The sequence below is a fragment of the Diachasma alloeum genome, unplaced genomic scaffold (assembly GCF_001412515.2).
Source record: "Diachasma alloeum isolate Michigan unplaced genomic scaffold, Dall2.0 Dall_scaffold_00313, whole genome shotgun sequence".
NCBI classification, from domain to species: domain Eukaryota; kingdom Metazoa; phylum Arthropoda; class Insecta; order Hymenoptera; family Braconidae; genus Diachasma; species Diachasma alloeum.
In genome coordinates this window covers 1,786,813-1,801,517 of record NW_021680452.1, presented here as the reverse complement: position 1 = coordinate 1,801,517, position 14,705 = coordinate 1,786,813, and the positions used below count along the sequence as shown (strand labels likewise).

The following is a 14,705-nucleotide window of genomic DNA, read 5'->3' as shown; positions in this document are numbered from 1 at the left end:
TGAAATTGTGGGCCAATGGTTATCGATCGTGTCAGTGGCCAGACAATTTCAGAGGAATAACAATTCTCACGGCAGGCTGTTCCATCCGAATGATCCGAACTGAACGAGAAATTAATCGATACATCTACTTTTCATGCTATGAGCTGGAAACATCACTTCGATCTGCATCTGAAGACCGATTATAACGAAATGATGCGGAGGGAATCCCTGGAACGTCTTTAGTTGGATCATGTTTACATGATTTTTTAGAGGTTAAGTCGTCTAGGTTACATTGATTACATCGAGTAGGTACCCTGTTGATTCTTTGTGTTGTTTGAGGAAAGGGTGGTCGAATAACGTTTGATGACCAGCTGATTCCTGGCTTTGCAGGTTGGAAGATAGTTGGGTGAGGAGGGGTAGGCAGGATGGACAGGGCCAAGTCAGGAATTACTCGGGGGCCCAAGAGCAAAATAGCTCATCACCCTCCGGATCTATTTGCACTTGGCTCCAAAACGTCTAGGAGTGAGACTCTGGAGTCGAAGAGGCCAGGGAGTATTTATGGGAAAGCTAGCACCTCGTCGGCTTCAAGTGCAGGTATCAAATACGTAAAATTTGGTTGATTCGTTAATTTGTGGGGGACGCATGAGGGGAAGCGGATGTTTTTTATGTGCATTTGAATGCTCATAACTCAGAATTGTAATTCTCAAGTGAGAATTCCACTGGAATTCTTGCACTGTGCTAAGAGGTTCTCAATTATTTGTCAGATTATGTTGTTATCGTAATATTGGTGTTGATCCTGCGAAATGCTTTTCTACTTTTGTAGTCGAACATCATTTGAGCCTCATTTGACTCCAAGTTTCCGGACATTTTACAATGATTTTATTATTTAAATTTTGCACGTCTAAATTTTAATCTGGATATTGAACCGTTAGAAAACATTTTAAAATTGCAGTTTCTATAAATTTGAAAATGATCCATCGTCCACAATAAAAAACATTTGTTCGAAATTGTAACAAATTTTTTCATATTCAGAATTTTATCAGAAATCGATTTCATACTTAAAAAAAGGTTTCCAAAAATTTAAACAATTGCAATTATTGATATATAAGCAATGAATGTTTGAAAAATACTAATTTGGTGCAAAATGTAATTTTACTGACGCTGAATATCCATGAATTTTTTTAACTTTTCCTCATGCAATTTAAGGATATCCAAGTATTTTGGTTATTTTTTCAATTAGAGCTTCCATTTGGGCCTCATTTGACTCTAATTTTCCGGACATTTTACAATGATTTTATTATTTAAATTTTGCACGTCTAAATTTTAATCTGGATATTGAACCGTTAGAAAACATTTTAAAATTGCAGTTTCTATAAATTTGAAAATGATCCATCGTCCACAATAAAAAACATTTGTTCGAAATTGTAACAAATTTTTTCATATTCAGAATTTTATCAGAAATCGATTTCATACTTAAAAAAAGGTTTCCAAAAATTTAAACAATTGCAATTATTGATATATAAGCAATGAATATTTGAAAAATACTAATTTGGTGCAAAATGTAATTTTACTGACGCTGAATATCCATGAATTTTTTTAACTTTTCCTCATGCAATTTAAGGATATCCAAGTATTTTGGTTATTTTTTCAATTAGAGCTTCCATTTGAGCCTCATTTGACTCTAATTTTCCGGACATTTTACAATGATTTTATTATTTAAATTTTGCACGTCTAAATTTTAATCTGGATATTGAACCGTTAGAAAACATTTTAAAATTGCAGTTTCTATAAATTTGAAAATGATCCATCGTCCACAATAAAAAACATTTGTTCGAAATTGTAACAAATTTTTTCATATTCAGAATTTTATCAGAAATCGATTTCATACTTAAAAAAAGGTTTCCAAAAATTTAAACAATTGCAATTATTGATATATAAGCAATGAATATTTAAAAAATACTAATTTGGTGCAAAATGTAATTTTACTGACGCTGAATATCCATGAATTTTTTTAACTTTTCCTCACGCAATTCAAGGATATCCAAGTATTTTGGTTATTTTTTCAATTAGAGCTTCCATTTGAGCCTCATTTGACTCAAATTTTCCGGACATTTTACAATCATTTTATTATTTAAACTTTGCACGTCTGAATTTGAATGTCGATATTGAACCGTTAAAAAACATTTTAAAAACCAAAAAAAAAATTAGTCTACTTTTAGAAAGAGATTGATGAAATAATTAAAAAGTTACAATTTTTGAAAATCACGAGGATTTTTTATAAATTATTTATAAACAATCAATTTCCCACCATAAAAATCATTTATCGAAAAGTTTAAACAATGTCAATTATTTATTTATCAACAGCAAATCTTTACAAAAATTATACTTCTGTGCAAAGTGTAATTGGAATGACTCTGAATATTCATGATTAAAAAAAAACATTTTTCACGCAATTTAATTGACAAATTTGATGATTGACAATAGTTGAATCAATGTTATGGTCTGTACCAAACTGTAAAAGATACTTTTACTTGGATATCCTCAATGATGTAAATAATAATCACCCACCTCCATTCACTTCATCGTCAATTCAACCAATCCACTAATCACCACAATATCTCCTCCCCAGGTTCAGACAGAAAGAAAGAAGCCCCAACGCCGCTGCAATCCCTGATCCCCCCAAAGAAGCCAAAACTGAGTACTCATGCTCCCCACCCTCGGCCCCCAATGTCCAGTGCCGAAGCCTGGGAGGTGGTGGCCATCGACTGTGACCCAGCAGACCTCGTCCCAATGGTCCTCGAAGCCAGCGACAACGACGAGGGTGACAAGGTCATAGGTCTCATCTGCGGAGTGATAAAAACCCTGAAGAACCAACGAGGCAAGCCAGACTCCCTCCTCTACATGGGCCTCATGTACCTCGCGAAGCTCCGTCCCTCAATCTTCTCCAACGACTGCATCCTCCACGCACTATCCTCCCTCCTGAAACGAGACCAGTCCCACAACTTCGCTAAGAACAAAGGCAACCCCCTGGTCCCAGTGCTAGCAGCGAATCTCCTGATGAGGGGTTACCACGAGAAGAAGAATTGGCCAGAAATTTTCATAAAACTGTACATCGACGACGCCCTCGGCGAGCGAGTCTGGATCGACCACGAGGAGTGCAAGGGTTTCGTGGACAACATCCTCTCTGGATTCAACACGAGGCACCCCCCCAAGAGCGCTCTGCAGCACGAATTATCAGTGCTAGCCCCTCGCGACTGCCACAGCCCCTCCACCCTGGAGGACGACGACTCCGGCACTTCCCTAATCCAACTAACTGGAGACAAAGACAAATCGGAGTTCACAGTGAGCCCCAGATACTCCCACTGCATGGAGAGTGTCGAGAACATCGTCCTGGAAGCCGTGAAAGAGCAGCTAAATCGTCGCCAGCAGCAGGCAGAGTCAATAACAAAAAACTTCCTGAAACTTCTGTCGTCAGCCTGCGGCTTCGTCGAGATACGAAACATCTCAGTCCCAAGATTGGAAATGTGGCTGCATAATCCTAAACTGATGAAACCAGCGCAAGAGCTCTTGATCTACATCTGCTACAACTCCACAACGCACACCCAGCGTGACGTCGAAGTAATCAGTCAACTGGTGAAGATGAGACTGAAGACGAAAGCTGTAATCAGCCTGTATTTGAATGGAGTGAAGGAGCTGATCGGTCTGCACCCTGAGAACCTGTCGACCATCCTGAAGCACACGATCTACAACGAGTTATCCAATGCCAGGAACCCCAACAACATGCCCATGCTGGGTGTCATGTTCCAGGCAGCTCCAGAGGCCTCAGCAAAGCTCTTAGCCGAGATCTTCCAGGACTTGCTGATGAACAGAGAAGACTTCTTGCGGCCACTACGAGCCCTATTCAGAGAAATCGTTCGTGTCTGTCGTCACGACATCAACCTGATCACCCTCGCACGAACCCTGATGGCTGAGCGAGCCCAGCTGTCCCAGCAACTCCTGACCTTTGAGTTCAAGGAGAGAATGTTCGTGTCGATAATCGATCTCCTGTGCCTCTGCATGTTCCTGGGGATCAGTCCCCAAGTAAAAGAAGCCTCACTTCTGTCTCAGCGTGGGGACAAGAAGGACGCAGCCTTACTCCATCAGTTCCAGACGCTCGTCTCCACGATTCAGTATGAGACAACTTCCTGGCTGCAGACGTTAGCACAGCAGACTTACGGAGTTGGCAGGACTGAGATCCTCCACGCGATCCAAAAGATCATGCTTCTGGAGTCGTTGGATCAATACTACAAGCTCGACAACTGGCCCCCAGAGACGGAGAGAGTTCTGTTCATGAGGATCGTGTCCGACGTGCCCCTTCTTCAGAACACACTACTGAGGATTATTCTCATGGGGTTCACGAAGGAGAATGGCCTGACCCACTCGGAGGTCCTTGACATTGCTGATCAGTTGATAAAGCGAGCAGCTGCCAACTCCACGGAGACCTTCCCAACCCTGGAGATCGAAAAAATGGACATAATCGAACTGATCTTCAATCTCTGCATCTACCAGCCCCCAGGCTCCATAAACATTCCCTCTGGCTACGTCCCCCCAAACCTAGCGATCTCAAACTTGTACTGGAAGGGCTGGATAATGCTGCTGATCCTGGCTGCACATAACCCCTCGACAATCGGTGCAGTTGGATGGAAACGTTATCCCATCTGGCGAACACTGATGGAGATGTGTATAACGAATCACTTTCAGTATCCCCCACCGACGATGGCCCTGCCAGAGGTGATAGAGCAGGAACGAGCGAAGGAGCTGCAGATTGAGACCCTCGAGAAGCAGGAGATCCTGGAGTACGAGTCCCACCTGGCAGCTGCCTCCACCAGAGTCCAGATATCAGAATCAAACAGTCTTCTGTTATCTCAATTGATCACTATGGATCCCACTGGGATCGCCAGACGACCGCCCCCAGCTGTTCTGGAGCAATTGCAGTCTGTGAACATCTCCCTGAGACTGGGCCACCTGCTCTGTCGATCGAGAAAGCCAGACTTCCTGCTGGACATCATACAACGCCAGCAGCAGAGCTCCTCCCAGAGCATGCCGTGGCTGGCTGACCTGGTGCAAAACAGTGAGGGCTCACTGAGTCAACTGCCTGTCCAATGTCTCTGCGAATTCCTCCTCTCGACGACAGCCCAAGCTGTCGACAAGCAGCCACGACAGCAGCAGCTCCTCGCACACCTCCAGAAACTTCTGACTGACCCCAACGAGGATCAGCAGCACGCCTGTGAGGTACTGGAGTACTTCTTGAGGAGATTGAGCAGTCAGCAGAGCAACAATCGTCTCCAGGCGATCACAGGACTCAAACTCGTCCTGGAATCCATTCCCCTGGAGGACGAGAGCATGGAGGTGGACGGGGACCTTGAGAAAGAGCTCTGGCTCCTGCGAAAGCTCCCATCAATCCCCCACTTTCCAGCAGTGAAACCACTGGTATCAACGGCACTGAGAGGTGCCTGTCAGGTCGAGAATAATCCAGAGCTGGTTCGTGCATACGTGGCGTATCTTGCTGAGCACACACAGGACGACGATCTCCCTGAATTAACTGATCTAGCCAATGAGATATCCCAAGTGGTGGTTGAGAGGAGCACAATCACAGCGGCCATCCTCCCAGAGCCCGACAACGAGTCTCCCCAGTCCAGGCAGACCCTCCAAGCCTTCAAATCCATCTTCTGTAATTATCTGGAGAAGGCGAGGTCGCCTCGTGGGGAGGGCTACACCTGGTCTCAGAGTCAGGATCAGATTCTCGTCCAATGGAACACTGGGGAGGAGTGCACAATGCACATCCTCGTGGTTCACGCCATGATAATCCTCCTGACGTACGACGTGCTCGACGAGTCAGGACTATCAAACGATTTACTGGAGATTTGGTTTCCAGAGAGTGGAGAGCCACCAAAGGCCTTCCTGGTGGACACCAGTGAGGAGGCTCTGCTAATACCTGACTGGCTGAAGCTCAGGATGATCAGGAGTAATGTCCCCAGACTGGTTGACGCAGCGTTGAAAGACCTCGAGCCCCAACAGCTGGTGCTGTTCATCCAGAGCTTTGGGATTCCTGTCACTTCGATGAGCAAACTACTTCACACGCTGGACGTGGCTGTCCAGCTGGATCGTGACTCTGTGAAGGAAGCAGTTCTCGATAAAACGTACATGGCGCAGTTGGTGAAGGTCCAGCATCGGAGGGGTGCCACTGGGGGCCTAGTGTTCGTTCAAGTCCTCCAGCTGCTGGAGCCTCAATTGCCGGACGAGCCAGGCCTCAAGACCGAGAATCTGCAGGAGCCACTGCCCCAGAGTGCAATGGTGAAGAAACAATCAGTCATTCAGTGTCCAATCAAAACCGACGTGCCTCACCTCATCAATAAACTCTTCATCGAGAACATGCCGATGAGCCAGAAGACTGAAGCCTATCGAAGACTCCACAAGACCCTCGCCAAGGACCTTCAGAAGTCTCCTAAAGAGAGTGGGGCCGTCGTTCTTGCTATCCAACACATCTGCAGTGTCCTCAGTTCAATGCAGGTGAAGCAGTTCCTGGCGTCGCTGGTCCACATGCCTCAGTACTCGTGCACGCTCATGAGGATGATCCTCCTGCCTCTGAAGAAACCATCAACATCGCAGCATGTCGTCGACCTGGGCCGCAACATGTGCCTGAACCTAGTTTCCCTCATCGGCGACATCAAGGCCCCGATTCTCCACATTCTGCGGGACTTTGCGAATGTTCATATGAAGAAAGTCCCGAAGAAGAAGGAGTTGATTGTCTACACGAAGAATCGAGACCCTGGGAGTGTCCTGGAGAGCACAGACCCACTGAATTTGGAGAGTGTGGGGAGGATTCTCCTGGACATTTGCCTGAAAGAGCAGAAGAATGATCTCCTGGTGGAGGCAATGGCCAGACTCCTGGTGAATGACAGTAACGAAGGTCTCGTGAGGCCCAGGACAGGCCTCCTGATTGACTGGCTGGCCTCTGTGGAGCCCGAGCTCATCGGCATCTGTCCAACCTTGCAGATGAAGCTACTCTTTGGGAAGACCAGGGTTCACCTGAAGATCGACGAGACTGTCGTCAACTCTCACGCCTGCAGACCTTATCTGTTGACTCTGCTGACCCACAGGGCTTCCTGGGCGACTCTGCAGAAGTGCGTGGGGCATTTACTGGACAAGTGCGACGACGGCTACGACCCCACGGCTGTTCTCGACTTCCTCTGGGCGCTGACCTGCAATCCAAAGCTGTGGCAGGGTCGTGACAAGTTCACCCCGAAGCACTACGTCCCCGAGAACATTCTCCTCCTGAATGAGAAGCAACTGCTGACCCTGGTGGCGTACCTCGTCGCCGAGGCAGTGATTATCCACGACAGACAGAGCAGGAACGTAGCTCTGACTCAGATGGAGACTAGGCTCGATCTACTCCAGCATTGTGTGTCGACAGAGGAGAAATTCACGTCGGACGTTGTGAATTACCTAGCAGACAGAATGATGTACGACAGCAATGCCGTCGAGTCTGACATGGCCCACCAGTTCCTCCTGCACATGTACATGAAGATACCGAAGGTCATCACGTGCTTGAACCCATCTCAAAAGAAGAAGTTCGTGGCTGGGGCTAATATCAAAGACTGGACTGGCTCAGTGCTGGATGCCATGAGCCATTCTCTGCTGACAGCGCTCGCTGCCACCCCGAGGCAGAAGTCGTGGGCAGCAAAGTCCCAAGAGTTCGAACTCTGTGCGAGGAAAATGGCAGCTGTCCACCCCATTCTGGTCCTTCGACAGCTGCCAATGCTTGCCTCGTCGTTGATGGGCAGGTGCTACCTGGAGTACAACGAGTTTCGGTCTGGTCATCATCTGAATTTGTTTATTCAGGTGATGGGACTGCTGGAGCTGCTCCAGCCTTATCTGTTTAATGAGCAGCACAGGGACGCCTTGGAAGACACTCTTCAGAACTACTTCCAATGCTTCCAGAATTATGGGCCTTACAAGGATCATCATTTGTTGACGCCACTTTTGAATAGACTGGTGGGTCTGCTGCAGGGGTACATCTCCCATGGGGCCCAGAGGGCTCTCAAGTACCTGCACAAGCACATTCCCACGTTGAGGGAGCTGCAGGGGTACTTCCCAGGGCTGACGAGCTTGAGATCACTGATAACTTCGATACCAGGCCCTCGGGAGGGGACCAATGGCGAGGAGATTTTCATCACTGGACCTCCAACCACTAGGGTCGAGCCCAATTATCCTGAGCATTACCCAGGGCTCATCACCACACTGGCCAAGATCCAAGGGGAGGACGTGTTCTCGGCACTTCAGGAGATCGAGCACACGTCGTCGAAGAAACCGTCGATTCTGGAGTTCTTTACTGATAGTATAACGGAACTTCTGGTGTCGCCACAGGGGAACATCAGGACTCTGGCTCATACGCTGATCACGAGGGCCTTGAAACATCGACCTGCACCGAATCTCAATGTTCTCTCGGCTTTTCAGAGGTGTCTTGACAGCCCCAGGTCTGATGTTCTCATGTCAGCTCTTGACAGGCTACCGGACATCGTTCTCTGCATGCAGGAACATGCGTTGCCGCTCATGCAGAAAGTGTTCGAATTGGGGGTCAACTCGAATGTCAATACTATTCCACATATTAATAAGAGCATTGCATTGTTGAACACGCAGCAAGGCTGCTGAATGAGTCTGGTGATTGTAGGAAAATTCGGAGGGAGAGAGTTAAAGATGACGGGGGTTTATATATATCTGTGTTGAAAATTAATTTTTATTCAATATATATATGTACAGACTATGGGTTTCTCTGATGGAAACTTAAATTATGAATACAATTTTTTTTATTTAAAAATATGAATTTCATTTTATTCAAACTCAATTTCGTAGCCCCTTCCTAAATTAATTAGATATTATTGGGTTTTTTAATTAAAATGATAAATTGCATTTTATTCAAAAACAATTTCGTAGCCTCTTCCTAAATTAATTAGAGATTGTTGCAGTGGAGAAAATCACGTCATTGAAGAAATTGTCGATTTTGGAGTTCTACATTGATAGTATAATGGAACTGTTGAGATCTCCACAGGGGAACACTAGGGTTTCTCTGGTGGAAACCTAGATTATAAATACCATTTTTTAAATTTAAAATTACAATTAAAAAGTCCTTTGGATAAGTACAAAATCTCTGAACTTTTTTTTATCAATGTAAAATATTTTTTTGTGGTCAAGTTTCAAAGTTATGATGGTTGGTCCACATGATTGATCCACTCACTTTTTAAAGTTCGATTTTTTAAGTTAAAAAATGGAACTTAAAAAATTGAACGAAAGGGATTTTTCAAGTTAAAAACTGGATTTTTTGCGTTTTTTGAATATTATTTCGGTGGGTAAATTGACATTTTTTTAATTGGTTACACTGATGGAAAAGTTCTCATGAATGTAATTTCTCAATTGGAGAACTTTTAGAAATCATTAGAATCTCCCTTTAATTCTACTAATCCACAGAGTTCCTTGTGGGCAACTCTGCAAAAGCGTAATTCAATTAATCGATCAGTAACTACCCAGAAGCTTGGAATGATGGGAGAAAATTATAGCTTGAATTTTTCTGTATCACTGGTAGAAAATTGAGTTTTATTCAATACATATATGTACAGGTAATTCAGGATTTCCAAAAGGGAAACCTGAAGGAATTATAAATACGCTTCTTAGGCAAGAGTGGGGCGAAATAAACACTTCGTTTTTTCACGTTAATAATCCATCCAGGTTTTGATAAGATGAGATAATTATTGCATCAAAATATACAATTTTCAGTTATAATTAAACTAGACAGTGAATGGGCTTATCACCTAGTTGAGTTTTCGAGAAATAATCGTACCTAAAATAGTAGTTAAATATCAAGTCTTTTGTAGAGCAAAAGTAGAGCTACAAACATCATGATTATGAAAATCTCGTTATTCCTCTTATAATCAGAGATATTACTCGAAAATTCAGCTATGTCTTTTTACAACTACTACAAAAACGTCAAAAGTTCATTTACTCGAACTTGCCCCTATTTGAAATTACAATCACAACGTTGAATTACAATTACAATTTTCGTCTCATTTAATATCAGTTAATTGGTTATTATCTCATTGGTCGCGTTTCATGGCTCAAAAATAAGCAATCCATTAGAATATATTGACTACACCCAGGAATATTATACAGTTGAATTAAATTGACAAAAAATTATGTCAAAATAATAAACAGTAATGAATATTTCACCAAGCTCTGGTTTTGATGAAATATTCCACGTCAAATCAATCTTAAATATTGTACAAAGTATCACCCTTTCATGTGATTGGAATTTATTTCCTTCAAACAGTCAATCGATTTGAAAACCTCAGGGAATATATCACTGACAGTGGAAGCGTTCTTGAAGGCAATAATAGCAGCGCGCAGACTTCAATTATTCTTCTCCACAAAACTGCTCTTAACACTGCATCTTCATGCAATGAAACTGCACAAAAATTCAAGATCATCCTTACGACGAGAAAGAAACCACTAAATAAAAACAGAAATTATTCTAAATAGCATTTTTTAGATCAAATCAATTAAGGATTATTTCATTTGTCGCATTGACTATAATCACAAATATCCCAATCATAAATATTCTATGATCGACTGAATCAAATTAATAAAAAATCATTTCATTCGTCACGTTCGATGCTTTCAAAATAACAAATAGTTATGAATATTTCAATGGTAGATTGAAATCATATTTCAACAAACTGTGGTTTTAACGAAATATTCTTTATCAAATCGATCTTAAACATTGCGCAAAGTTTCACCACTTCATGTCATTAAATTAAATCCCATTCAATATCCGTAACCCTGTTTGAAGGCCTCAGGAGGTAGGTACATCATTAACAGTGTATTCTTCTCCAAAAACTACTCTTAAGTTTGTTCCTTCATGTAGTGAACCTGCACAAAAATTCAAGATCATCCTTATGACGAAAATAAAAACACGAAATAAAAACAGAAATTATACCAAATTGCATTTTTGTAAGATAAAATTAAGAACCAATTGATAAAGATTTCAGTAGCGAAGTGGTAAAATGGTTCAATTCGACTTAGCTCGCATCTGAGTTTTCGAGGAATATCTCCGAATCTAAGGCAGATAACTAAATTTTTGTAATGACCTTTTTTGTAGAGAGAATTGAGTGCTATAGAAAAGGTCGTGTCAAAACTTTCGCTATGTCCCTTCGATTCTGAGATATTCATTGAAAACTGGCAAATTGTCAAAATAGACTTAAACCGTTTTACCACTTCGCTACTGATTTCATTTGTCACATCCGACGATTTCAAAATAACGACTAAGTGATAAATATTCTATGATCGACTGAATCAAATTAATTCATTCATCATGTTGGATGCTTTCAACATACCAAATGGTTATGAATATTTCAATGATAAATTGAAATCATATTTCACCAAACTCTGGTTTTAACGACATATTCTACATCAAATCGATCTTAAACATTGTGCAAAGCTTCACCACTTCATGTCATTAAATTAAATCCCATTCAATATCCGTAACCCTGTCGAAGGCCTCAGGAGGTACATCATTGACACTGTAAGCTTCCTTGAAAGAAATAATAGAAGCTCGCAGACTCCAATTATTCTTCTCCAAAAACTACTTTATTACTTAACTACTACTTCTATGCCGTCATGTAGTGAAACTGCACAAAAATTCAAGATCATCTTACCAACCATATCTGACGAAATAAAAACACAAATTATTTTAAACGGCATTTTTTAAGATGAAATCAATTAATGATCATTTCATTTGTCACATTCTACGATTTCAAAATAACGCCTCAACGATAAATTTCAAAAAAAATGATGAAAAATTAATAAAAAATTGTCATTCATCACGTTGGATGCTTTCGAAATAAAAAATAGTTACATTTCACTAGGCCGTGGTTTTAACGGAATATTCTTCATCAAATCGATCTTAAACATTGCGCAAAGTTTCACCACCTCATGTGATTAAATTAAATCCCATTCAATATCCGTAACCCTGTTTGAAGGCCTCAGGAGGTACATCATTGACAGTGTAAGCCTTCTTGAACGCAACAATAGCAGCTCGCAGATCCCAATTATTCTTCTCCAAAAACTGCTCTGAAAACTGTGCATTCATCGTAGTGACATTGCACAAGAATTTAAGAAGATCGTCCTTCTCATTAGCACTGAGATACGTGGGCTCGAACGACGGTACACTATTCAAGTTCAATTTCGAGTCGTTGTTCTCCACCACCGTCGAGTTTCCGCTCTGAATGTGATACTGATCATTCACAATCCTGTACTCATTATCATCCTTCTCAATAATGATAAAAGTCCTGGAGAACATGAGAGAAATGGGAAACTCTCGATAGAAGAATGCCCCATGGATCGATACAGCCAGATGGTGATCCCCCTGATGCATCAGATCAATAGAAAAGGACTTGTAATCATGATAAGTGGGTGGTAAACGCCTCAAAGTATTGATAATCTGGTCAGGCCCTTGGAGCAGGTACTTGTACCCCCTGGAGTAGTCCACGAGCTTCAGAAAATTCCTGTTGATCGCCATGATCTTCGTCAGCTGTCGATGCCGAGGGTTCGCGATGTGTCCAACAGTAGTAGAAAAATAAGCATTAGCATCGTACAAACCGTTGAGAACACTTCGATCCTTCTGATCGAACAGAGTGAAATAATGCCTGACGAATTGCTTCACCAGACTCAATCGCGAATTATCGAGGAGGAAGCAGGGCTGGGTCACCGGTATTGCCTGCTTCTGCTCAATATCAATTATGACTCCATCCAGCTTCTGAACGTGTGGAAATACCTTGCGAACGGCTTGAATGTACTCCTCCGGGGACTTGTAGATGGTGCACAGGGGATTCCCATCGAGCCACAGTTCAGTGATCTTGAATTCTGAGAAGTATCTGAGGAACTCTACGTTCTCAATTTTATTGTAGCTCAGATCGAGTTTTGTTAAAGTGTAGTTGAGGGCCTTTTCGTACAGCATCACCCCTGACAGCTTGTTGTTCTTGAGGTTGAGCTCGCGAACTGGGAGTCGAGTGTTCTCGAATTTCTCCCGAGAGTTTCCAATTCTCATTCTCGCGCACCTCAGCACGAAGACGAAGACTGTCGGCAGGGACAGGGGACAGTACATGGACCCCAGGCCCTTGTCGGTCTTGAAGTTGTCCAGGTTGAGGACCTTCTTCAGGGAGTCCCACCTGCTCACCAGGACCTCGGTGATCATCTTGTGGGGGTTTATCTGCAGCTCGTTCATGCTTATGAACCCCAGGACAATGTCCATCTTCAGTATTCTATTGTCGGGGAGGCAGATTTGGAGGCCCTGGCGGACCAGGGACTCTATCACTGCTATGCTGCATTTCGAGAGGAATGTGCCGTTGCGAATGTCCTCGATTTTGTACATCACTGGGAGGAGAACCTCCGGGCGACACGCGGAGATCATGGCGTCCATCACTGCTTCGTTTTCGTAATTACCCGCGTCGAAGATGATGAACTTGTGCCAGAGGTCCTGGCGAGCTGCCAGGGCGAGCTCCTGGCTGTTGAAGGAGGGCTTCAGGTGGGTCAGCCTGAGCGGCTCCCAAGTGGAGTTGACATCCTGCGAGGCTGCTGCGGCTGCTGCGGCCGCGGCGACTGCTGCTGATGCTCTTTTCGTCATGTTTTATTGTGGGGTGTACCTGCAATCACCTGCAATTGATGGGGCTCGTTGTCCTGCGATTTGGAGAGTGTCACTGGAGTTTCGGTGAACGGAAACACTAGTGCGAGGGGAGTGGGACTGCAGGGTGACGCGTGGTGGAGAGAATTTTGGGCAGGGGTCTTTGTGATCAGCTGGGAGGGTAAGGAAGGGGATTGGTATGCCTGGCTCAATGGTCGATTCAGGTGCCGACGGGTTCAGTATGTCGATAACCATTCGATTCTTGGTCGATAACCGACCGGTCGAATAAATATACCAATGGTTATCGACGAAGAATCGAATGGTTATCGACAATCGGTCGGATATCGAATAATAATCGAATATACCAATGGTTATCGACCAATAATCGAATATACCAATGGTTATCGACCAATAATCGAATATACCAATGGTTATCGACCAAGAATCGAATGGTTATCGACAACCGGTTGGTTATCTAATAATAATCGAATATACCAATGGTTATCGACCAATAATCGAATAAATATACCAATGATTATCGACCAAGAATCGAACGGTTATCGACAATCGGTCGGTTATCGAATAATAATCGAATATACCAATGGTTATCGACCAAGGATCGAATGGTTATCGACAACCGGTCGGTTATCGAATAATAATCGAATATACCAATGGTTATCGACCAATAATCGAATAAATATACCAATGGTTATCGACCAAGGATCGAATGGTTATCGACAATCGGTCGGTTATCGAATAATAATCGAATTTACCAATGGTTATCGACCAATAATTGAATATACCAATAGTTATCGACCAAGAATCGAACGGTTATCGACAACCGGGCGGTTACCGAATAATAATCGAATTTACCAATGGTTCTTCGACCAATAATCGAATCTACTAATGGTTATCGACCAAAAATATTGAGAAAAAAAATTAACGCATCTATATTTCAACATTCATTTTCACATCAGGATTTCTGAAAACATACATTAGGATCCATTCAGAAGCCTAC

At 43.0% G+C, this 14,705-nt stretch overlaps 2 protein-coding genes across 2 annotated transcripts; one reads left to right on the top strand and one right to left on the bottom strand.

The window, feature by feature from the left end:
• Window positions 1-63: 63 nt before the first annotated feature.
• Window positions 64-8,830, top strand: LOC107039970 (integrator complex subunit 1). The gene is made up of 3 exons (XM_015259849.2): window positions 64-284; window positions 370-573; window positions 2,609-8,830. The coding sequence occupies exons 2-3, from the start codon at window positions 405-407 to the stop codon at window positions 8,668-8,670; spliced, it is 6,231 nt and encodes a 2,076-aa protein (XP_015115335.1). The 5' UTR covers window positions 64-284; window positions 370-404; the 3' UTR covers window positions 8,671-8,830.
• A 758-nt stretch (window positions 8,831-9,588) lies between these two features.
• Window positions 9,589-13,715, bottom strand: LOC107039932 (nuclear RNA export factor 1). The gene has a single exon (XM_015259794.1). It carries the CDS (start codon window positions 13,688-13,690, stop codon window positions 12,023-12,025), a length of 1,668 nt encoding a protein of 555 aa, XP_015115280.1. The 5' UTR covers window positions 13,691-13,715; the 3' UTR covers window positions 9,589-12,022.
• Between the last annotated feature and the right edge of the window lie 990 nt (window positions 13,716-14,705).

Bases quoted from the DNA above. Each gene is read 5' to 3' on its own strand.
- LOC107039932 (XM_015259794.1), bottom strand. From the start codon at position 13,690: ATGACGAAAAGAGCATCAGCAGCAGTCGCCGCGGCCGCAGCAGCCGCA.
- LOC107039970 (XM_015259849.2), top strand. From the start codon at position 405: ATGGACAGGGCCAAGTCAGGAATTACTCGGGGGCCCAAGAGCAAAATA. The intron at 574-2,608 runs GTATCAAATACG...TCTCCTCCCCAG, and splicing joins CTCGTCGGCTTCAAGTGCAG to GTTCAGACAGAAAGAAAGAA.